At 37.1% G+C, this 25,270-nt stretch overlaps 1 protein-coding gene across 4 annotated transcripts in view; it reads left to right on the top strand.

The window, feature by feature from the left end:
• The window catches only part of USP33 (ubiquitin specific peptidase 33), a 64,259-nt gene that overhangs the window by 36,928 nt on the left and 2,061 nt on the right, over positions 1-25,270 (top strand). For 2 of the 4 annotated variants that reach the window (XM_086717335.1, XM_086717336.1), the window contains 12 exons: positions 960-1,100; positions 3,083-3,198; positions 4,763-4,935; positions 5,042-5,136; positions 5,757-5,790; positions 8,322-8,367; positions 9,025-9,205; positions 9,983-10,109; positions 11,032-11,201; positions 12,319-12,400; positions 13,544-13,652; positions 23,875-23,977. In XM_086717335.1, the coding sequence (XP_086573461.1) occupies positions 960-1,100; positions 3,083-3,198; positions 4,763-4,935; positions 5,042-5,136; positions 5,757-5,790; positions 8,322-8,367; positions 9,025-9,205; positions 9,983-10,109; positions 11,032-11,201; positions 12,319-12,400; positions 13,544-13,652; positions 23,875-23,977 (1,377 nt within the window). The remainder of the gene's footprint in view (positions 1-959; positions 1,101-3,082; positions 3,199-4,762; positions 4,936-5,041; positions 5,137-5,756; positions 5,791-8,321; positions 8,368-9,024; positions 9,206-9,982; positions 10,110-11,031; positions 11,202-12,318; positions 12,401-13,543; positions 13,653-23,874; positions 23,978-25,270) is intronic. The other 2 variants (XM_086717337.1, XM_086717338.1) reach the window with 2 other exon arrangements.

Genomic DNA, 25,270 nt, shown 5'->3' with positions numbered 1-25,270 from the left:
TAGATCAGGGATCTGATCTTTTACATTTTACAAAGACCTGATTAAAAAATGTGACAAAGACTGTATATAGGGTGCAAAACCTGAAAGACTTATTATCAAGTTTTTTACAGGAAACATTTGCCAATCCCTGACCTTGATAATACTAACTTTATTCCCTGACCTTGATAATACTAACTTTATTCCCTTCAGAGAGGGTGAGTGAGTCTCCTACTCTTTCTCCCTCTAATATTACGCAGTCTTCATTTAGTCATGGTTGGAATCGTGAGAAATGCTTATGTGAAAATAATAAAGGTGACTTACTTTGCATTATCTGGAAAAATCTCTGAAGTCATTCAGTTTCAGGGTCCTTATGAACAGTTCTTTTTTCTTCAGATACTTATTGAGCACAATCCCTTGCCCTGAAATCTGTATTGTATATATACTAGGACTCCAACAGCACAACTGTCAAGATAGTGGTCATGAAGTTTTTATTTTCTTGATTCATAATTTCATTCTAAAAAAGGTTCTTTTCTGATAAAGGGATGTATTTCCTTTTATCACAGTAAGAATAAAATAATTTATGATTCTGCCTAAGTTTCTTCTTAGATTTTGATTATTATGTTAGTTTGAGAAGATAATCTTTTTCTCCTACAGTTTCAAAGCTTTTTAAAAACTATCATAAATACTAAAAAATACTAAATTAGAACAAATACAATTCTCTTTGGCTTTATGTTACCACTGCTCACTTCCTAAATTGCTAGCACAGTAATGTGTTACAAACATTATCTGGATTCCTAGGTGGAAAATCACTGTTGTTTTGCTTAGCAAGAACTTTGTCTATCAAATATTTCACTTTACATTTATTAATGGGAATTGTGTTTAAAATCTCAAATGAAGAAACCTTTAAATTAATTAATATTATTTGATAAGTGGGATAATTTTACTATTTAAGGTAATAATACAAATTTTAAATATTACAGAATATATTACTGATGTCCATTTGAATGACCTGTCTACATCACAGATCCTCCCATCAAATGAAGGTGTTAATCCACGTTTATCAGCAAGCCCTCCTAAATCAGGCAATTTGTGGCCAGGATTGGCACCCACACACAAAAAAGGTAGAAGTTTCAGTTATTCAGGTTCCTTCGTTTTGATAATTTAAAGTGTTAATTATGAAATATTTAGTACTTTAAAATCGACAGCATAATTTTATATAACCATGATTTGAAATTTTTGTGTGTGTGTGGCATAAATTTACATACAGTAGAATTCACTCTTTTGGTGTAGAGTTCTGGATTTTAACACATGCATAGATTCTTGTTACCACCACACAAACAGAATATAGAACAATTCCAACACCCCCAAGGAATTCCCTCATAACTACCCTTTGTAATTAGATCATCCCCCTACCCCTCCCTAAACCCTAGGCCTTTGATCTGTTCTCTATTGCTATTGTTTTGCCTTTCCCAGAATGTCAGATAAATAGAATCATACAGTACATAGTTTTTTGAAACAGGCTTATTTCACTTATTGTAATGCATTTGAGATATAGTCACATTGCATGTCTAAATAGTTATTTTTATTACTGAGTAGTTATTTCATTGTGTGATTAGACTGCTGTTCATTCATTTTCACTTTGAAGAACATTTGAATTATTTGCAGTTTTTGGCAGTTGTGGATAATGCTGCAATAAACATTCGTATACAGGTTTCTGTGTGAATATAAGTTTTCATTTGTCTAGAGTAAACACCCAGAAATGAGGTTATTGGGTCTTATGTTAGTTTCATACTTAATGTTATATGAAATTGTTTTCCAGTTTAGCTGTATTATTTTGCATTCCCACTAGGCTCTGTATGAGAATTCCAGTATTACAAAATGTAAAACTCTAAAACTCTTAGGAAAAAACATAGGAAGGAGAAAGTCTTCATGACCTTTTGTTGGACAGATAGTTTTTTTAAGACATCAAAAGCAATATCCATAAAAGAAGGGACGCCTGGGTGGCTCAGTCAGTTAAATGTCTGACTTCGGCTCAGGTCATGATCTCAATGTTCATGGGTTTGAGCCCCATATGGGCTCTCGGTTGACAGCTCAGAACCTGGAGCCTGCTTCGGATTCTGGATCTCCCTCTCTCTGCCCTTCCCTACTTGTGCATGCTCTCTCTCTCTCTCTCAAAAATAAGTAAACATTTAAAAAAAAAAGTGCAAAGAAGACAAAGTTTTAAAAAAATCCATAACAGAAACAATTAAAAATTTTCTTGGCAAAACACACTATTTTTTTTTTAATTTTTTTTTTTTTTTTTAACGTTTATTTATTTTTTTGGGACAGAGAGAGACAGAGCATGAACGGGGGAGGGGCAGAGAGAGGGAGACACAGAATCAGAAACAGGCTCCAGGCTCTGAGCCATCAGCCCAGAGCCCGACGCGGGGCTCGAACTCACGGACCGCGAGATCATGACCTGGCTGAAGTCGGACGCCCAACTGACTGCGCCACCCAGGCGCCCCCAAAAGACACTATTAAGAGATTGAAAAGATAAGATTGGGAGAAAATACTTGTAAATCAGGAAGCTCACAAAGGATCTGTTCAGAATGTATATATATTAAAAAAAAAAACTCTCAAAACTTAGTTATTAAATCCCTTTTTCAAATAATACCTTATTGGATGCAAAAACAAGGAAAGGCAAAACTATTCTGATTGAAGTCAACCTGGAGAGACTGAACCTCTCTTCTGTTTCATCTTGGTTTCTTTTGGGATTTTTTAAAAAGTTTATATATTTATTTTGAGAGATCACGAGTGGGGAAGGGGCAGAGAGAAAGAGGGAGAGACAAAGTCCCAAGCAGGCTCTACACTGTTAGTGCAGAACCTGAAGTGGGGCTTGAACTCCTGAACTGTGAGATCATGACCTAAGCCGAAATCTAGAGGCAGATGCTTAACTTACTGAGCCACCCAGGCGCCCTTGGGATTTTTTTTTTAAAGTAATTCTCTTGAATGGTACTTTGACAAGTTACTTTAGGATAGTAAATTTTACTGTTAAGGATTCCAGAGAAAATGGTAAAGGAACTACCTTTTAAAAGAATGTTCTTCACTTGTTTTTCAATCCTAGCTCAATCTGCATCATCTCCAAAGAGGAAAAAACAGCATAAGAAATACCGAAGTGTTATTTCAGACATATTTGACGGAACAATTATTAGTTCAGTGCAGTGTCTGACTTGTGACAGGGTGAGTATGAGGGAATTATAATATGCAGGGAATTTCTGTCAAATGGTCTTAAAAAAAAAAAAACCTGACAAATGGGATGAAAAGTTTAATTTTTTCTCCTTGCTACTTATGGTTATACATGTATTTCTTATGTTTACATCAGCATAAATTGATTCTAGGAGTAGAATTTATTTTTTGGAAGTAGTAGCAACATCAGTTTGAAAGGATGGGTCTTGACCTGTCATTGGACAGGCATGCATTAGCAGCAAGAATTAACTCCGTTGTTCATCTCTGGTCACATGGAAAGGTGATATGTTCCTCAGCAACAATAAATGGTAACACATGCATATCCTCCCAAGGTTGATAAAATTCATATGCTGGGAAACTGTTGCTGTTCACAGGCACAAGGCTGTGAGTGTATCTTCTACATTTGGTGGTATGGCTTATAAATATTTTCTTTTGTTAAGATTACGGCTCAGATAATACAGGTAGTGTCAGATTCATGCATAAGAGCATAAGTTAAAATCATGAGTTCTTTAATCTTCCCTAAATCTATGAGTTTCTTTGAGCTTTTCTTAAGAGTGGTTTTGTTTCAGTGCAGTAATGAGTTAAGGAATATAAAATGACTTATTAAAAAAACCCTCAAAAGTAAGTTTTCAGCTATTGTGGTAGGATCTTAAGTCAAATCTAAGAGCTTTCAATAGCATCATTTTAATGTAGGCTGTTTGGGTACCAAATATTTTTTATTTTTATTTTTTAATGTTTATTTACTTAAAAATTTTTTTTTTCAACGTTTATTTATTTTTGGGACAGAGAAAGACAGAGCATGAACGGGGGAGGGGCAGAGAGAGAGGGAGACACAGAATCAGAAACAGGCTCCAGGCTCTGAGCCATCAGCCCAGAGCCTGACACGGGGCTCGAACTCACGGACCGCGAGATCGTGACCTGGCTGAAGTCGGACGCTTAACCGACTGCGCCACCCAGGCGCTCCAGTGTTTATTTATTTTTGAGAGAGAAAGAGCATGAGCAGGGGAGGAAGAGAGAGGGGGGAAGAATCTGAAACAGGCTCCAGGCTCTGAGCTGTCAGCACAGAGCCTGACGTGGCGCTTGAACTCACAAATGTGACATCATGACCTGAGCCAAAGTCGGACGCTCAGCTGACTGAGCCACCCAGGTGCCCCTGGGTACCAAATATTTAAATTGGATTATCTTGAATTATTTTCAGCTTTTTAAAAATTACATGCCAAGTTTTACATCTTTTTAAAAACCATCATGAGATGTCATTTCCAAAAACAAATGCAGTAATAGTTCTTACAAGTTTGGAGCTCAAGCCACAGTGGCTGGATGTACTTTTCTATGCCACAGTGTCCTTGATTAATGGGAATGTTAGTAGTAACTTCGTAAGATTTATGTGAAGATTAAATTTAGAACAGCACCTGGTACAGAGCAAGTGTTTTTGCCATTGCTATTACTGTTACTGATATTTTGGGGTTTTTTTGCTTATAAATTGCTTTGCAGTCTAAGATTTGTTCTCACAAATGTGTTGGATTATTTTCATCCCATTTTAAACACGAAACAATTTTAGGTGTCTGTAACCCTCGAGACCTTTCAAGATCTGTCCTTGCCAATTCCTGGCAAGGAAGACCTTGCTAAGCTGCATTCATCCAGTCACCCAACTTCTATAGTCAAAGCAGGATCATGTGGCGAAGCATATGCTCCACAAGGGTGGATAGCTTTTTTCATGGAATATGTGAAGAGGTATGTATGCATTTTCCTCCTACTAATTGAATGTTATAGCTGCTGTTTCTGCTGTACTGGCAGAACACTTCCTTTTTTTTTTTTTCTTCTATCAATAATGTTTCAGGTTTGTTGTCTCATGTGTTCCTAGCTGGTTTTGGGGTCCAGTAGTAACCTTGCAAGATTGTCTTGCTGCCTTCTTTGCCAGAGATGAACTAAAAGGTAAGAAATATGAAATAGTCTTCAACTATGGCTAAATTGTTTTGAGTGATCTAAAATACTAGTGGGACTAAATATAAAATGTGTTTATAAAAGCTAAGTTTTAAGGTGGCTTAAACAGTACTTGCCCATATATATCATCATCATAGTTGCCAGTATCTACCATGGCAATATAAATATAAATAACATAAATCATATCCTGAAATGATTGATACAAATTCCCGTAGTATAAGACAATATGGTGAGGGATTCAAAGAAGGGAATTCAACCCATATAAATGTTGTATATCAGGAGTACTCTGAATTCCTCCATAATATTTAAGATTTTCCACTGTTTTTGTGGGTTCAGCACCTTGCTGGAATATATAACAGGCAGTCAGTAAAGTCAGGAAAGGATATTTTTTTGAGATAGGCCTTCAAGGTTGAAAAGAGAGAGAGGAGAGGGTATTTTAGGCAAGGTAAACATCACGAATTGATTCTTGAGCAGAGACTAAAAAATGTGAGCTTTGTGTTACTGTGCTGCAAAATCGGCATACGGCAAAGTCAAAGAATTGCAGAACCAAAAAAAAATACAGTAACTTACTTTCATTTTGAGAGGAATGACCAGATCTGTTCTATTTCCAGGTGACAATATGTACAGTTGTGAAAAATGCAAAAAGTAAGTGTCATTGATAGTGCTTTGAATCGCATGTTTTGTATTATAAATGATATTTTTCTTGGTCACTTGAATTAGGTATGTGGAGTTAATTTTGCACCTTATTTAGAAAAATAAAGGCTAATAAGCTTTGTCCAAATAAAAATAGAGAGACTGGCTCTTCTGTAAAACAAATTTGAGGTAAAAGTTTAACAAATTTAATAGGCTTATCTAAGATGTGAAAGTTTATATGTATTTTGAGATATAAAATAAGTATATAATTTTGCATAAAACATCTTCTAAATATGGTATAAAACATATACTATGATGTATAATACACATTTTCATTATATGAGTTTGCCATCATAAATAGGGCAATATTCTTTTCTGGATGAACAGGCTAGATTCAGGATGTCAAAGTGACTATAAAGGAACATAGTTTCAAATCTGTATAAAATTCAGAAAGGTTATACTAACTTTGATGTTACCTGTTGTATGATGGCAGAATAGAAAGTTAAGAAAAGTATGGTATTGTTTCTTTACATCTACTACTAGCTGCCTTTTAAAAGTCTTATAATAAACTCAAGCTTTTAAGCCTTTGTGGTGCAAAGTTAGAAAAGAAAAGTAATTGGAGGATTGAAGGCAGATATGTTTGTGTGAACTGAGAAATTTCTGAATCTCTGTAAGAGAAAAATAATGGGATCCTAATAAGAACTAGAACCTTCATAATAACAAACATCTTACTGTTTAGCAATAATCCAGGGAAGTGTTGATCTGTAGCTATTGGTTCTCGTCATGCCAAAAAGGAATGGTATGTTGTTTGGTTAGTAAGGATTAAAAGCTGTTTTGTACTTTCTAGAAGAACATACACCTCTTATGAATTGGGAAGTATTTATTAGTTTGACTCCTTGAAGCTGTAGCTAATAGACGAAGAGGGATTTGGCCTGGAGGGACAACTTTCCTTGAAAACCAACATGAACTAGGAAAAAGATACTAGTGAAGGTGGAAAAGAACCTTGCATCTGCCCCAAATCCAAAGTAGATACCTGTCAAGTATATATTAATACTCATTAATACTAACCACCCTTTAATTCAAGTTATTTGTTTCTACATTTAAGAGTAAAGATTCTATTGCCAGAGTGGGATTGGAAAGTGGGAAAAATGGGTGAGGAGGATCAAAAGGTGTAAGTTTCCAGTTATAAATTAAGTCATGGAGATATAATGTGCACCATAGCAACTATAGTTTATAATACTGTATTTCATATTTGAAATTTTCTAAGACAATAGATGTTAAAAGTTTTCATTCATCACAAGAAAAAAAAATTTTGTGACTATATATGGTGACACATGATGTGAACTAAAATTACTGTAGTGATCATTTTGCAAAGTATACAAATATTGAATCATTATATTGTACACTTGAAACTAATTCGTGTTATCTGTCAAGTATACCTCAATTAAAAATAATAATAAAATTTAAGTAATAAAGTTTATAATATATTGACCAATATATAATATATTGGCCAATATAATATATTGGGATTTTATTTTACTCACTTTTACTTGATATCTGGATGTTATAAAGGCATAGCCAGGCCATAGACAGTAGCACATTTGTTTAAAAAAGTAGTTTTCAGGAGGTGCCTGGGTGGCTCAGTCAGTTAAGCGTCTGACTTTGGCTTAGGTCATGATATCATGGTTTGTGGTTTTGAGCCCCACATGGCTGTTAGCTCAGAGTCTGCTTTGGATCCTCTGTCTCCCCCTCTCTCTGCCTGTCCCTAATGTGTGTGCATGTTCTTTTTCTCTCAAAAATAAACAAATGTAAAAAAATAATAATAATTTTCAGGGTGCCTGGGTTGGCTTAGCATCCGACTCTTGATTTTGGCTCAGGTCATGATCTCACAGTTTGTGAGATCGAGATCTAGTCCTGGAGCCTGCTTGGGATTCTCTCTCTTGCTCTCTCTCTCTCTCTCTCTCTCTGTCCCTTCCCCTGCTGTCTCTCTCTCTCTCTCTCTCTCTCTCTCAGTAAATAAACATAAAGTTTTTTTTTTTTCCTCAAAGAACTAACTCCCTGAATTAATATTACTGATAGCTTAAATATTTTTTTTTTTAATTAAGAGACTCCAATGTTTCATTAGTATTTTTTTTCTTCTTCATTTTTCTCTTTTCTCTTTTTTTTCCTCTCCTGTTCTGAATGATAGCCTTGTTGTCATTCGTATGTATTTTTAAATGGGTAGCATATAATTCAGTAGTGAGCATATTTTGTCCCTATATTTTCTAAAATATTTTGCTGTATATTTACAAATACTTTGGGGCACCTGGGTAGCTTAGTCGGTTAAGTGTCCGACTTTAACTCAGGTCATGATCTCACATTTTGTGAGTGAGCCCTGCGTCCTGCTTCAGATTCTGTGTCTCCCTCTCTCTGCCCCTCTCCTGCTTGTGCTCTGTCTCTTTTTCTCTCAGAAATAAACATTAAAAAAAAAAATTAAAAATACTTTGTAGATTCATATGGGAAACAGGTTTACTTAAATCTGTTTTTTTTTTTTCTCTTTCCAGATTAAGGAATGGAGTAAAGTTTTGTAAAGTACAAAAATTTCCTGAGGTATGGGCTTTATTAGAATTAAGTTCATTTTGTGTTACAGGAATGTAAAACATTAACATAATACAGTGTAGCATGGTTGAAGAATGGAGTGGTTCTATTGACCAGTTGTTATGTCCATATACCCTATTAGGATTATTCATTTTTAAAATACTGACTTATGGGGCACCTGGGTGGCTCAGTTGGTTAAGCAGCTGACTCTTGATTTCGGCTCAGGTTGTGATTTTATGGTTCATGGGATGGAGCCTCATGTCGGGCTCTGCACTGACAGCACAGAGCCTGCTTGGGATTCTCTCTCTCCTCTGCCCCTCTTCTGCTTGCTTTTACTGCATTCTCTCTCAAAATAAATAAAATAAACTGAAAAAAATACTCAGTTACATACCAACTAAGTGCCCTTATCTGTAAAACTGTGTTGAACACAGTTTAATCAGACAGTATAGGATTTTGCAGGTATAATATAAAATTAGAAAAGCCAGCAGGTTTGAACTTAGGAAGTACCAGGTTTCACCATTTCCATATTCTGATGTGTTTAGAATCAGGTTATCATCATTGTAGGGTAATGTGTAACCTTGACACTTAATTCAATACCTATATTTAATAGATTCCTTTATTAGTATATAAAACAATAGAATTTTAAATAATCTTATCTTTCTCTGTTAGATTTTATGCATCCATCTTAAAAGATTCAGACATGAACTGATGTTTTCCACCAAAATCAGTACCCATGTTTCATTTCCACTGGAAGGTCTGGATCTTCAGCCATTTCTTGCAAAAGATAGTCCAGTTCAGATTGTTACCTATGATCTTCTGTCAGTCATTTGTCATCATGGAACTGCAAGTAGTAAGTATATAGGTTTGACATATGTCTAGATCAGGGGGAAAAAAGTAACGGTCTGCATTGATCTGTTAAATAAGACCTGATTAAATAAAAGAAATGTAAAAATAGATTTTTATTTTTTAGTTTTATTGTAATTTGGTTGTTATAAACAGGTCTGAAAATTTTAGGTAATTGAATAATTTTGCTATGAAGTTTTGAATACTGGAAATATTTTGTATAAAGCTTAATATTAAGGACTTTAACATGATCATTTTTGGGGGGCACCAGGGTGGCTCATCTGGCTCTTGATTTCAGCTCAGGTCATGATCACAGTTCGTGAGATCAAGCCTCACGTTGGGCTCTGTGCTAATAGCACAGAGCCTGCTTGAGATTCTCTCTCTCTCTCCCTCTCTCTCTCCCTCCCTCTCTCTCTCTCTCTCTCTCTCTCTCTCTCTCCCCCCTCCCCCTCTCTCCCCCCCTCTTTCCCCCTCTCCCCCTCTCTCCCCCTCTCTCCCTCTCTCTTTCTCTCCCCTTCTCTCCTTGCCTTGCTTCTGCACTTTCTTTCTCTCTAAATAAATAAATAAAAAGATTATATTTTTCACTTTTTTTAAGATTACATTTTTGTCCTTATTTTCATTTCCTCAGGTGGTGGTGGTGAGGATACATACTGGAAAAAATGTAGATACATAGTTCTTGCTATATCTCTGTCTCTGCTAGGAACTGAGGATTCAAAAAGTACTTTAATTCTTGTGTTAATCTTGTATTGCTGAAATTATTTAAATTTTTTCAACTCAAATTCAGGTGGACACTATATTGCCTACTGCCGAAACAATTTAAATAATCTCTGGTATGAATTTGATGATCAGAGTGTCACTGAAGTTTCAGAATCTACTGTACAAAATGCAGAAGCTTATGTTCTTTTCTATAGGTAAGGAAGTAACTCTCATGGATAGATTATTTTGACAAATATGAAAGAACATCTCACTTTGGGGTTTTTACTTCTAAGACTTTCAAGATGTATTGCTGAGTAAAGATTAGAAATTGTTGGGGCGCCTGGGTGGCGCAGTCGGTTAAGCGTCCGACTTCAGCCAGGTCACGATCTCACGGTCCGCGAGTTCGAGCCCCGCGTCGGGCTCTGGGCTGATGGCTCAGAGCCTGGAGCCTGTTTCCGATTCTGTGTCTCTCTCTCTCTCTGCCCCTCCCCCATTCATGCTCTGTCTCTCTCTGTCCCAAAAATAAATAAATGTTGAAAAAAAAAAAAAAAAATTAAAAAAAAAAAAAAGATTAGAAATTGTTTTTTTCTAATTTCATTTTGTAAGTAAAGTGAAAGGTTGCATGCAGAATGATCTTTTGTTAAGAAAATGTTAAATCATTTAGTTGAAAGGTAAATGAATATATTTTGTTTTAGAAAGATTGGTTTTAATAAATTAGTCTCTGACAGTAGGAGTTAAGTACCAGATTTTCTCCTAAAATAGCTAATAAAGGAGGTATTACTATAAAAATAGATCTTTGGTAGTTTTCAGTATCTTGTAAAAAGATTACTAACTACTGAAAGAAAAAAGTAGATGAACTATTTAGGTTGATTTTATTAGCAAACATTTGAATGCCAGCTGTATACCAGTGGTTATGTAGATACCAGTAGTTCTGATACAGTGTTGCCCATTAGGGTGTATAATGTAGTTGGGGCTAGGGGTGGGGTGATACAAAATATATTTCTGTTGTATAATTCCCAAGCCTAATAAGATTCATAGTATTACTGTGTGTGCTAAGTCTAATAAGAGGAAAAATCCATCAACTGATCGGATGGAGTAAAATGCATATTAAGTTTAATGAATCATTGTCCTTAATAGGAAGAGCAGTGAAGAGGCACAAAAAGAGAGACGAAGGATATCAAATTTATTGAACATAATGGAACCAAGTCTCCTTCAGTTTTACATTTCTCGACAGTGGCTAAATAAATTTAAGACTTTTGCTGAACCTGGCCCTATTTCAAATAATGATTTTCTCTGTATTCACGGAGGTAAGAAATCCTAAATTGGAAAGTAATGGTAGATGTTTGCTCTTAAATAATTTACAGATTAAGAAGGAGCCAAGAGTTTTCCTCTTTGACTTATTTTCCATTTCTTTATCTGCATCCAACTTAAATCTGTTTAATTCTCTAGTTTTAGAAATTGGCATTTTCTTCTATTTATAGGCAGTCTGTAGCCTCTTCATAGGAGAGATATTTATTGAGAACCTGTTCCAAACCCTGTGCTAGACCCTGAGAATACCAAAGACACTGTTTGTTTTCTAATTTCATAGTAGAGACAGATCCATACACAGCCAGTTATAGTACAGTGAGCACTTCTATTACACATTATTCTTCTCTGCTGAGAGGCATTCAGCTACCCCTTGTATCCATGATTTTTACCCTTTTGCCTAAATTAATAGCTGGCTCTTTTCCTAAGTATGGACATGTCCTTGGAATTTAACAAAAAAGCCTTGTATAGTTATTTGCTAAGTATAACTTATGCCTTTGTGACTGGCTATGTTAGTGTTTGTTCTCATGATAAATAACATGTTAGTGTGATACCTTGATTAAATTTCATGGTTGAAGACTCAATATTCTTATTAATTAACTATTTTTGCAGTGAAACCACAAGAGATAGTAGGAATGTCCCATAGTGAATATAGAAACCTAAACCTTGAAATGTTTCTGTATGTGAATTTATCTCTTATTATTTCCCTACTTGAAGTACTAACATAAGGCTCTTCTAGTTCTGAATCCCCCCATAAGCTTTTTATGGTATTTATCTGTGACTGCCTTTTATTATAGTTATATAAGTGCCTCATGTCTTTTGCTGGCTCAAGCTCCATGAAGGAAAGAGTGTCTCTTATTTTCCTTTGATTTCCCCCAATACACAGTCAATGCTTAGTAAGGATTTACATAAATTACTTGAAGATGTTGGTTACCTGATTTTTCTCTAACTACTTCAAGAAGTAGGTTCATTTTTAGGAATGTAGTCACCAGAAATACTTAATTTTTAAGAATACTGATTGAAAAATGCCAGTGATTAATCAGTTTAAAAATGAGTTTAACCTTTAAAAGTTGTATAAAGGAATTTAAGAATGAAACACACCCATCTAAACTTTTTTAGGCGTTCCTCCACGGAAAGCTGGTTATATTGAAGACCTGGTTTTGATGCTGCCTCAGAACATTTGGGATAACCTGTATAGCAGGTTTGTTTTTTTAAATCAGACAATATGGTATTATGAAAATCAGTTGGTGAAATTTGTTAAAAGGGGATTGTATTGTTTCACATATGCTCCTTATGCTTTATGTCGCTTATGTAGAAAATTCTCTTTTTTCCTGTCATTATTCACTCTGAAGTGAACAGGAAGACTTCATAGTTAACGTGGCCCAAGTCTAGATAATTAATTCTGATTTTTATGTTCTAATTATCTGTATCTGTAGAAGTATATGGGTGATATTTAAGTCTGAGATTTTAAAGTTTTAAATTTTGTTTTAAAACATTTCATGTATAATTTTCTTACTATGTTTTCCATAGTTAAATATTGAAAATATGGGGTACCTTGGTGGCTCAGTCATTTGAGCATGGTACTCTTGATTTTGGCTTTGGTCATGATCTCACAGTTCATGAGTTTAAGCCCTACCTTGGGCTCTGTGCTGACAGTCTGGAACTTGCTTAAGGTTCTCTCTCTCTCTCTCTCTCTCTCCCTCTCTCCCTCTCTCCCTCTCTCCCTCTCTCCCTCCCTCCCTCCCCCTCTCCCTCCCCCTCCCCTCCCCCTCCCCCTCTCCCTCTCCCTCTCCCTCCCTCCCGCCCCTCCCTTGCTTGTGCACTGTTTCTCTGTTGAAAATAAATAAACATTAGAAAAAGTTAAAAATAAAAAAAAGATTCTCTCTCTCTCTCCCTTTGCCCCTCCTGCACTTGTGTGCACACACACTCACTCTTAAATATATATATATATTGAAAATAATTCATTCCATGAATTCTTACTTAAAAGCCAGGGAAAGCCTCTTTCTGATTAAAACTTAAGACTATGGCTGCAATAACATGTTGTATTGTAATTTTTTGAAAGCCACCTCTTTTACTTTGTATTGTTACCTCTAGCGTTTTTGGTAGCAGAAGTAGCTGTAAGGGAAAGTTAAAATATAAAGCAGGTTACTTAATACATTGATAGTCATCCTGATAAACAGAAAATCAAGTTGTTATAATTATTTGATTTTTACGTTAGTTTAATTATGACTGAGAATTTTTTTGTGGCGATTGATTCTTTACTAGGGATTTAGCCTAGTAAAGATTTCCTAGAACATGAACTTTCTTTAACATTATCATAATTATTAAATTCTTCTTGCTTTAGGTATGGAGGAGGACCAGCTGTCAACCATCTGTACATTTGTCACACTTGTCAAATTGAGGCAGAGAAAATTGAAAAAAGAAGAAAAACTGAACTGGAAATTTTTATTCGGGTAAAAGTTATGCTTTTCAAGTTGGAAATGTGATTTAGGATAAAGATCACTGACAATTAGCAGAATCGTTATGTTAATGAAATGATTAGATGAAGGAGTTGTAGGTGTTCAGGGTGTGTAACAGCCAGAGACCTCCAACAAGTCATTAAAATTCTAGTGAGTTAAGGTCTCCTTTTGTGGGGTTTTGTTTTCATGGATTGGTAAAAGATTTTGTTGTACAGATTGGTACTTGCAAGAAGTCTCCTTATTGAAATGGTAAATTACAGGTTTCCTTTAGTGTTTTTCTGGAAGTATCTACCCAGACTGCATTCTCTACTTCCATCTTTTTGTGAAATATAGTATTGTTTTGTGGGACTGTCTATACTTTCAAATATACTCCTCAAAATGAGTATATTAAGAAGCGTTCCTTGATTGCAAGCAACAATATGAAGGTCATTACAGAATCAGTAGGAAGAGCTAAACAACCAGGTTTTTGTTTGCTTGTGTGTTTTTTTTAATAATCTATTTGATTTTTAAAAAAAATTTTTTTTTTTTTAACGTTTTATTTATTTTTGAGACAGAGAGAGACAGCATGAACGGGGGAGGGGCAGAGAGAGAGGGAGACACAGAATCGGAAGCAGGCTCCAGGCTCTGAGCCATCAGCCCAGAGCCCGACGCGGGGCTTGAACTCACGGACCACGAGATCGTGACCTGAGCTGAAGTCGGACGTTTAACCGACTGAGCCACCCAGGCGCCCCAATCTATTTGATTTTTTAAGGAAGTTTAAACTGTATCTGTGCAGTTTTCACAGACTTACCAATATAGCAGAATTAGCCTTTGATGATTTGAAAGTAAATTGGATTATCTACTTTTTGAAAAGGATCAACATGCAAGTAAATTAAAAACCATTTTAATTTAAAATTTAAAAATGGGGGAGAGGTGGGCGATACAGGGATACATATATAGGTTGTGGTTATGGAATGAATAAGTCACGAAGGAATGTAGTCAATGCTACCGTAAGAGTGATGGATCAAGATAGGTGGTAGCTACACTGGTCATGAATACAGTATAATGTGTAAACATGGAATCACTATGTTGTACACCTGAAGCTAATGTAACATTATGTGTCAGCTATATTCAGAATCATTTAATGTGTATATGCTGACTGAATGACCCATCTATATGCAAATTCAGGGTTTTTCTGTGTGCTTAGAGCTGTTTGATGGTCTTAGGCTCTGAAGTTTTAAAATACTATAGTGGTTGAGGAAAAAAGACATATTTAAACATGCACGAATGATATGCACTAATTCAGAGAGGCAAAATGAAGTAATTCATAGGTAATTAAGTAAAGAGGAGAAACTGTTGTAGTATCACTGGTTAATTATAGCAGATTACCAGTCTAGATGGTGATGATGATGATTTTATATACACTGCTAGGTTTTATGGGGGTGCCTGAGTGGCTCAGTCAGTTGAGCATCTGATTCTTGGTTTCAGCTCAGGTCATGATCTCACAATTCATGAGTTGGAGCCCCATGTTCGGCTCCGTGCTGGCAGCATGGCGCCTGCTCGGGATTCATTCTCATTCTCTCTCTCTCTCCCCCTCTCCCCCTCTCCTCCCCACCCCCCCCACCCCCCCTCTCTTTCCTGCCCCTCCCCTGCACACATGCTCTCTGTCTTTCAAAATAAATAAGTAAACACTAAAAAAAATAAACAACCAGGATTTACGGACAAGGACTACAGTTCCATTTATCTAGGTAACAGTTCCATTTATCTAGGTAACAATAAGTAAGTATCTTCAAAGTACTATTGTCAGTAGCACAGTTCCAACTTTTTATTTATGGTCCAAAGTTCCAGTAGAGAATCCTAGTAGAGTTTCAGTCACCTGAGAACCATGTGCATTGATAATCCTACAAAGACTATATTGGTGGAGGGATGGGTTATTTTTTAAGAGAAAATTGAGATTCTTTCAGTAAAAAAGGAGAGGAACTTGTTAAATAGACAAGAGATGGGGGTACCTGGGTGGCTCAGTTGGTTCATGGGATTGAGCCCCATGTCGGTCTCTGTGCTGACAGCTTGGACCCTGTTGAGGATTCTTTCTCACCTTTTCTCCCTGCCCCTCCCCTGCTTGTTATCTCTCTAAATAAATAAATAAACATTAAAAGACAAGACATGAACAGTATGTTCCATGTTATGGCTGCCCAGCACATGTTCACACATCATACACATGTATACATACTTGCTTTTCTTCATGGATTTAGAATTTTTTGTGTGTGCCCTTGCCTAAAGTAAAGAAATTTTCACACACACAGGAAGATAATATAGGTATCAATTTGTGTATTGTGCTTAGGCCTCATTTGTTTCCTAAATTTAAGGAGGCAAGTTATAGTTGAATATTTAAAATAGTTCACTCCAGGGTGCCTGGATGGCTCAGTTGGTTGGGCATCTGACTTAGGCTTAGGTCATGATCTCGCAGTTCACGAGTTCGAGCCCCGTGTTGGACTCTGAGCCTGCTTTGGATTCTGTGTCTCCCTCTCTCTCTGCCCCTTCCCTGCTCATGCTCTGTCTCTCTCAGAAATAAACAAACACACACACACACACACACACACACACACACACACACACACACACACATATATAAAATAGTTCATTCCATGAATGCTTGAATAAATGGTTAATGACTATATCCATTAGGGTTGGGGGAACAGAAGTTATTGTAAGTATTTTGAATATAATAGGAATATAGGCAAAGAAATACTTAAACAACTACTGAAAGGACTAGTCAGTGAAGGTCAAGAAGACCATTTATGGCGTTTGGACCATAAATAAAAAGTTGGAACTGTGCTACTGACAACAGTACTTTGAAGATACTTACTTATTGCTACCTAGACTTAATTGCTGACTCTTAAGGTATCTAGAAGTGGGATAGGCTGCCGTGCTGGAGGTAGGAGAGGTGGCCCGTGGGGGTTTCAGAGCCCAAACAGGTTAAGGAGAGCTTCTTGTGTGGACCCAGTCAATGGGGTTGGAGCCCAGGTAAGTTGAAAATGGATACCCATGTTGGCTGGGGGTTGGGGTGCAGTGGGTGATAGGATTGAAGGATGGATTCCATATGTAGAGTTGATCAAATAATAAGTATAGTGAGAGCCACATTTCTCATTGTCAGATAAGAGTTACAGGTATGCAAAGGGAGAAAACTAAAATGGATCATGTTACTAGATTGGACTCATAGGTATCTTTGTGAACTCATGGTGATACATATATACACACATACATACAGAGGTACAAATGTGTGTATGTGTACACATGTATAGAAGCAGATGGATGTGTATATATGTTAATTCCCTACCTTTGTCACTGAAAGGGCCTGGGAGCAATGCTAATTCCAATAGGATTGAAAATACCTAGCTTTCATCAGGCCCTGGCCTCTTAACATCTTTCTTCACTAAAAGGTACCAGCCTTCCTTAGAGAAGTGGCTGGTTCATATCAATGTTAATTTCCAACTTTTAGTCATTTCTGTTGCGTAGGAAAATGTCCTTGTGTGTATGAAACGTACACCAAGATGTTTGGAGGAAAGGAACATTTGCTCAGCAGCTTACTCTCCATGGTCTAAGTAAAGGAAATTTCTTTGTGTCATATTGGAGTTTTCCTGTAAGTTTGAGATCGTTTCCAAGTTAAAAAATTTAAAATTATGCAGTCCCTGGAAATTATCTCAACTGTTTGCCACTGGTAATTCTCAGAATAATGCTCAGAAATCTATTAAACTTGATAACCTGCTAATCTCAGGACCCTGGTGGGTTATTCTCAGGATGCTCATAAGACACAAGATGCTGCTGCTTTTAAAGATGTTAGCTGCCTGTGACACCAAGTAAAGGATTCTCGGGAAGATGCTTGGCAGTAGTGGCAAAATCCGATTTATGCCATCTGTAGATGCTTCAGTCCTACTCACAGCTGCCACCAGAGGGGAGAAGTTGCTTTCTTTTGTGCCTTCTATATATTGCATAGATCATTGATAATGCCTAATCTGTAGTACTCCTGGCATGGGATCCTGGAAAATGTAGGCTTCTCTTCTTCACAGAAGGGAGTGTAAGAATGAATGGAAATGATGCTTTATTGGCTGTACAGTAAAGTCTGTCTCTTGTCACCTCAGTATTCATGCATGTAAGCAACAGCAGTAGCAACAATATCATGTTTCTGTTTAACACTGTGCAACCAGCTCATGTACCAATACATGCTGCGTTTACATTTTCCTAAACTTGGGAGACTCAAAGTTCTATGAGTCACTATATCCATTTTTGGATGTTAGTCATTCATCTTTAGTTCAGTCAGTTCAGTCATAATATCCCTTTCATACTGTGAAGAATAAACTATAAGATTAACTACAACCAGTATACCTTATATGAAATAGTAGAGGAAGAAAAGTAAATTTGTAATTATTTACAAATTTGCTAAATGTTTACAGATATGTATATGCAGTAAGGAAGAAATATGTATGTACAGCTGATCATTTACCCATTTCATATTCTCTGTTTTCTCAATCAGCACTTAAGTTGGTTGTGGTTGTATTTACCCAGACCATCATTACTGAAGAATCTGAGGTCTTTGTAATCTTGCCTGGTTTAGATTTCTCTAGTTGCCTATTAGCTTTTAACCTCTGGGTTTGGAAATACTGAGTGGTGCTTGCTGTGGGTTGAATGGCGGTCCCCCCGAAAAGATATATCCATGTTCTAATCTCTGTGAGTTCACCTTAATTGTGAATATGACCTGATTTGAAAAAGGGTTTTGCATATGTAATTAACTTAAGGATCTTGAGTTGAGATCATTGTAGATTATATGCATGTACCCTAAATTCAATGATCAATGTCCTTATAAAAAGACCTACAGAAGAAAGAGACTCAGAAGAGCTGAAAGCCATATATAGGCAGGAGGCAGAGCTTGGAATATACAGCCACAAAGCAGAAACTTTAAGAGGCAAGGAACAGAATTTCCCCTAAAATCTTCCCTAACGTATGTTCCTGCCTACACCTTGATTTTGGGCTTCTGTTCTCCAGAACTTTGGAAGATTAAATATCTGTTTTCAGATACCAAGTGTATGGTAATCTTACACAGTAGCCCTCTGAAACTAATACTGTAGGTATAATCTGGTTTTCAGACATAAGCCTCTTTGTTCCTGTTGTATAGTGGCCATTTTATTTCAGCCTTTAAATACCCAGTACTGTAACCCACTCTGCCTCTTGGTTCAGTGACTAGAGGAACCATACATAACCAGAGGAGTATTTCAACTTTTAGTCCAGAAAACCATTGTTGTTTCCCTGTGGAATTGAATACCTCCAAACTAGTAGAGGCCAAAGTTGTGGAGATGAGAAGCAAAAATTTGTGAGTATGTCATTAGGTACGTTCTTTACCTGGTATCTAGCCTCATGTATTCTGGTTATGGGGAAAATACCATATACTGATTTCTAGTTTGGAGCATATACCATACCACAGAGGACAGTACCAACCCCACAAAATTTTGCCACCCATGCACAAAAACTGAGTCTTCAATAGGCCAGCAGCTTTTAGGTGATGCCACATGATAAGGTCAGTGACTCCCATCAATGTGAGCCCAACGTGGGGCTCGATCTCACTACTGTGAGAACATGACCTGAGTTGAAATCAAGAGTTGGCTGCTTAACCAACTGAGCCACCCAGGTGCCCCACGGAAAATATTTTAGTAGACATTCTCTCTAAGAAGGGGTGACTAGTAAACACACAAAAGGGTACACTATCAGCAATCATTAGGAAAATGCAAGTTAAAACCTGTGAAATACCATCACACAATTCTTAGAATAACTGGATAATATCAAGTGCTTACAAGAATGCAGAGCAAGTGGAATCGTCACCTGCTGGTGGGAATGCAAAATGTTACATGCCAAATGATAGATTGGCAGTTTCTTCTAGGTTCAATAAGCATAAGTGCACGTGACTTAGCAGTGTCACTTCTGAGTATTTACTCCAGAGAAATGAAAACTTATGTTCACAAAAACTTATGTTCACAGGAGGTGTGCCTGGCTGGTTCAGTCTGTAGAGCATGTGACTTGAGGTCGTGAGTTCAAGCCCCATCTTGGGCGTAAAGCTTACATTAAAAATAAATAATAGAAAAGAAACGTGTGTACAGATGGTCATAGCAGTATTGGTCATAATTGACCTAAACTGGAAACCATTGAAATGTTATTGGCTGGCAAATGGATAAACAAAATGTATAGCTCTATAATGGAATAATACTACTGGTAGTAAAGAAGATTGGAGTATTGATGCATGCAGCAGCATGGATGAATCTCAGAAACATTAGGCCAGGGGAAAGTAGATGTGAAAAGGCTATGTGATGTTGAATTCCATTTATATGAAATATCTGAAAAGTGGGAAACCATGAAGACAATGTACATCAGTGGTTTCCTGGGGCTGAGAATAAGAGATTGATTGTAGGATGGTGCAGGGGAACTTTTTGGGGTGTCAGAAATATTCTAAACTGGTTTATGGTTGTGTTGCAAAACTATAAATTTACTCCCCCCCCCCCTTTTAAAGCAGGCTCCATGCCCATTGTTGGACTTAAACTCACAACCCTGAGATCAAGAGTTGGATGCTCTATAGATTAAGCCACCCATGCATTCCCCCCCGCCCCCCAAAAAAAAGAAAACTGTGTGAGTGTAAAACTTAACACTGGAGTACAAATATAGGTGCCCTTGGTAGACTGGAACTTAAGTAGAGTTTCTGAAAAATTGAAAAAGTAGATAGGATCAGGTTGAAGAAGCAAACCAAAGGCCACAGGAAATATCATACAGATTTCAAGCTTGAAAGTGGCAGACACCAATAATAACCTCAGCATTCTGTCCCCTGCATTGTACAAGGCAACAAGCATAAAGGTTTTTGCGTGGATACAGCAGTAAATAAGGAGATGTGGGTCAGTTAAAGAAGGAATTATCTTAGGTAGTTTCTAATCCATAGAATTGTGATTTCTTTTTTTTTTTTTTTAATTTTTTTTTTCAACGTTTATTTATTTTTTGGGACAGAGAGAGACAGAGCACGAATGGGGGAGGGGCAGAGAGAGAGGGAGACACAGAATCAGAAACAGGCTCCAGGCTCTGAGCCATCAGCCCAGAGCCTGACGCGGGGCTCGAACTCACAGACTGTGAGATCGTGACCTGGCTGAAGTCGGACGCTTAACCGACTGCGCCACCCAGGCGCCCCTAGAATTGTGATTTCTTAAATTAAGCTTTAAAATAAACACAATTGGGGGTACCTGGGTGGCCCAGTCGGTTGAGCATCTGACTTTGGCTCAGGTCATGATCTCACAGTTTGTGAGTTTGAGCCTTGCATTGGGCTCACTGCTGTCAGCACACAGCCCGCTTTGGATCCTCTGTCCCCTTCTCTCTCTCTACCCCCCCCCCCACTGCTATATAAAAAATAGATAAACATTAAAAAATTACAGTTGATCCTCAGAGAGATAAAGACATAAAGATATTATATCATAAAAACAAAACTCAACAGATGAGTTGATTGAATAGCAGCATAAATAATGCTGGAGAGCAAAGTGGTGTACTGAAAGGTTTTGCAGAGTTTCTCCTAAAATGAAACACAAGGATAAACAGATGGAAAACAGAAGTTTCAACATGTTGGGTAGATATAGAATCCAATGTTTTTCTAATAGGTAATTTTATTTTATTTTTTTAATTAAAAAAATTTTTTTGAGAGAGTCAGAGCATGTGAGCAACTGGGGGAGGGACAGTTGGAGAGGGAGAGAGAATCCCAAGCAGGCTCCACACCCAGTGAGGAAGATGACTGAGAGATTGAGCCCAGGGTAGAGCCTGACTCAGGACTTGCCATGAAATTATGACCTGAGCTCAAATCAAGAGTCCTATGCTTAATTGACTAAGCCACCCAGGCACTGCATATTTATTTTAGAAGAGACTAGAGGGGAGGAACAACTATTAGGGCAACAGTTTAGAGAAATTAACCTGAAGTAGAAAAAAACATGTATCTTTTTTTTTAAGTGTTTTTTTTTTTTTTTTTTTTGAGAGTGAGCATGAGGATGAGTTGGGGAGGGGCAGAGAGAGAGACAGAGAGAGAGAGAGAGAGAGAGAGAGAGAGAGAGAGAGAGAGAATCCCAAGCAGGCTCCACACTGTCAGCATGGAGCCTGATGAGGGGCTTGAACTCACAAACCATGAGATCATGACCTGAGCTAAAATCAAGAGTCGGATGCTCAAACCAACTGAGCCACTCAGGCGCCCCAACATGTATCTTTAAATTAATGAGGTGGTTGTAGTTAACTAAATATTTTAAAAACCCCACCTAGACACATAAGAAATATCCTAATGCCAAAAATGAAGTCCTGAAAGTATTCAAACCTGATAAAGCTATGTGTTAAGTGTATTTAATTGGTATAATCAATCTGACATTACATTTCAGAAATCTCCATTCTCTAGGGATAAATTGTGCATCATAGAAAGTCCCAACTTTAATTCTCTACCTTGAGACAGACATACTTTGATTTCTTCGTTAACCATCAGACAGCCACAGTGTTTTTCATTGCCTTTCATTGTTCTGTGGAAGCAACTATCTTATATCCCAGAAAGATCCTTGCCCTCAAATAACTTTAATAAATAAATAATACATGATGTATTGAAAGGTAATGAGTTCTGTGGAAAAGGAAAATAATAGAACAGTGTACTAGAACATAGTACAGTGATGATGGGAGGTGTCAGGTGCAATTTCAAAAAGGGTGATCAAGATAGGCCTTTATTGAGAAGGTGACATGTAAGCAAAGACTTGAAGGAGGTGCGGAAGGTTTTAAGATAAGCGTGAAAAGGAGTGATGGCCATGTAAAAGCTTTAAGAAGCAGGAATGTAAATATTTGGTTCTGGGAATAACAAAGAGGTCTATGTGACGACAAGTGAATACATGATGAAGAAAGTATTAGAAGATGAAGTCAAATCATGGAGCCAGATCATGGAGGTACTTCTGTGCTATTATAAGGATCTTTGGGGATAATGGCAGGGTTTTACTAGATTTGATTCTAGGAGAGACATTATCTGAATTTGGCTGTCTTTGTCCTCAAATAGTATGTACCTTGGGCATTTAGTTACCCATAATGAAATATTTTTAAGAGTCTCCTGTCTTTTCACACGAATACAGGTAGATAAATTTCAGATACCCTTCATCTTTCCCAAGCTCTTTGCCTCCACCTTTCTTTTCATACTAGTTTTTCTATCATTTCAGCTTCTTTTTTTTTTTTCAACATTTATTTATTTTTTTTGGGACAGAGAGAGACAGAGCATGAACGGGGGAGGGGCAGAGAGAGAGGGAGACACAGAATCGGAAACAGGCTCCAGGCTCCGAGCCATCAGCCCAGAGCCCGACGCGGGGCTCGAACTCACGGACCGCGAGATCGTGACCTGGCTGAAGTCGGACGCTTAACCGACTGCGCCACCCAGGCGCCCCTCATTTCAGCTTCTTTAGTTGAAAGCAGTAGTAGCCCACATTAGCTAACTTAAGCAAAAAAAGAAATTTATCAAAAGGTAAAACTGAATAACCAACTTCTCCAGAATTTTAGGATCCAGGCTAGTTCTGAGTATGTAGCTAACAAAATTGACATTGGAGTGACTTCATTCTCACCATTAGATCGCTCCTGAAGATTTCCATTTCTAGTAGAGTTTTGCCTAGATGAGTCACATACTCATTTCCTTAGGCCTTAGAAGAGGGAATGGAACAACTTTAGGGACTTTTGTCCCACCACTTTTGGGAATTTGCCCTATACATATATGTATATTGTTGGTGAAATGACATGTACAAGATTATTCTTTGCAGCACTGTGCTTGTAATTCATTGCAGCATTGTGTTTGTAATAGCAACATGTCCACTAATATCTTAAGTGAACAGAAGTGAAGGGTAGACAGTGGATATGATATGTTTAAATAAGATTTACACATTTGATTTTTAATAAATATGTAGAGTATTTGTTGTTTTGAAGACTTACCTTGACCATTTTCAGTTATTGTCTTTGATTCTCCTTTTGTGTATACTTGTAAATTTTGAGACATAACCTAGACTTGTTTATTTATAGTGTTACTGTGGTACTAAGATAACTTAGCATCAATGTACAGCACATTCTTTACGAGGAACTGGCCTTCTCAGATGCTAAAGTAGAATGGTTGTATTCTGCTATAAAACAAGTTTTAGATATTAGGTGACTGATTTTTTTTCTTCCATAGCTAAACAGAGCATTCCAAGAGGAGGACTCTCCAGCTACTTTTTATTGCATCAGTATGCAGTGGTTTAGAGAATGGGAAAGTTTTGTGAAGGGTAAAGATGGAGGTAAGTGGTTAACTGAAAAATGAAATTCTTTGTTGGGGCGCCTGGGTGGCTTGGTCGGTTAAGCGTCCGACTTCGGCTCAGGTCATGATATCATGGTCCGTGAGTTCGAGCCCCGTGTCGGACTCTGTGCTGACAGCTCAGAGCCTGGAGCCTGTTTCAGATTCTGTGTCTCGCTCTCTCTCTGCCCCTCCCCTGTTCATGCTCTGTCTCTCTGTCTCAAAAATAAATAAACGTTTAAAAAAAAAATTAAAAAAAAAAAATTCTTTGTTGATTTTTTTTTAAATTAACAAATACTTTTTGAGTATCTGTATGCACTTGGGATTATATACCAGTGAGAAAAAGAGAAAAAGATCTAACAGTCTAGTTTATATTCTGGTTATATAAATGCTTTAAACCTATTTCATGAATTATAGCATATTCATAGCAGGAATAGAGGAACCGAACAAAATTAGTCTACAATCTTAATATCGAAAAGTTAAAAAAAATCTTCCCAACATTGGTTACATAATGGTTTAACCATTACTACTTTGTGGACTTTAAAAACAAATTTGTGGGGCGCCTGGTCAGCTCAGTTGGTTAAATGTCTCACTCTTGATTTCAGCTCAGGTCATGATCTCATGGTTTGTGGAATTGAACCCCACACTGGGCTGTGTGCTGAGGGCGCAGAGCCCGCTTGGGACTTCTCTCTCCCTCTTTTTCTGCCCCTCCCCCACTTGCATGCACTTTCTCTCAAAATAAATAAACATTATAAAAAATTTAAAAATAATTTTTGTGACAGTATGTGTAAAAAGATGTTCTTGATATATGAAAAAAGTTGCAATACTGTATACATCCTCTGAAACTTTTATATTTAAAAAAATGGCAAACATATGCAAAGGCAAAAAACCCCACAGATATTAAACCTGCTTACCTCTCTGTAATGGGATTACAATATTTTTTCTTCCTTGTGCCTTTTTTTTTCCCTTCAGATTTTAGTAATGAACACGCACTGTCCTTTTATATTTTGTATTCAAGGGGAAAATGGGTGTCTTTCCCTTAAATTAAAAAAGGATGTATTTTAACATTTCATTTTATAATGCTTTTGTAATGTTTTTAGTTTAAATAATGACAATCTGAAATAAATCAAGAATTACATGATTTCTTTTTAAAAAATAATTTTTTTAATGTTTATTTTTGAGAGAAAGAGAGAGCATGAGCAGGGGAGGGGCAGAGAGACAGGGAGACGCAGAATCCAAAGCAAGTTCCAGGCTCTGAGCTGTCAGCACAGAGCCCAATCCAGGACTCGAACTCACG

The sequence above is a fragment of the Puma concolor genome, chromosome C1, assembly GCF_028749965.1.
Source record: "Puma concolor isolate L17-30 chromosome C1, mPumCon1.1.hap2, whole genome shotgun sequence".
NCBI classification, from domain to species: Eukaryota; Metazoa; Chordata; class Mammalia; order Carnivora; family Felidae; genus Puma; species Puma concolor.
Note: the sequence above shows the minus strand (reverse complement) of the source record. Positions and strands in the feature narration are given on the sequence as shown.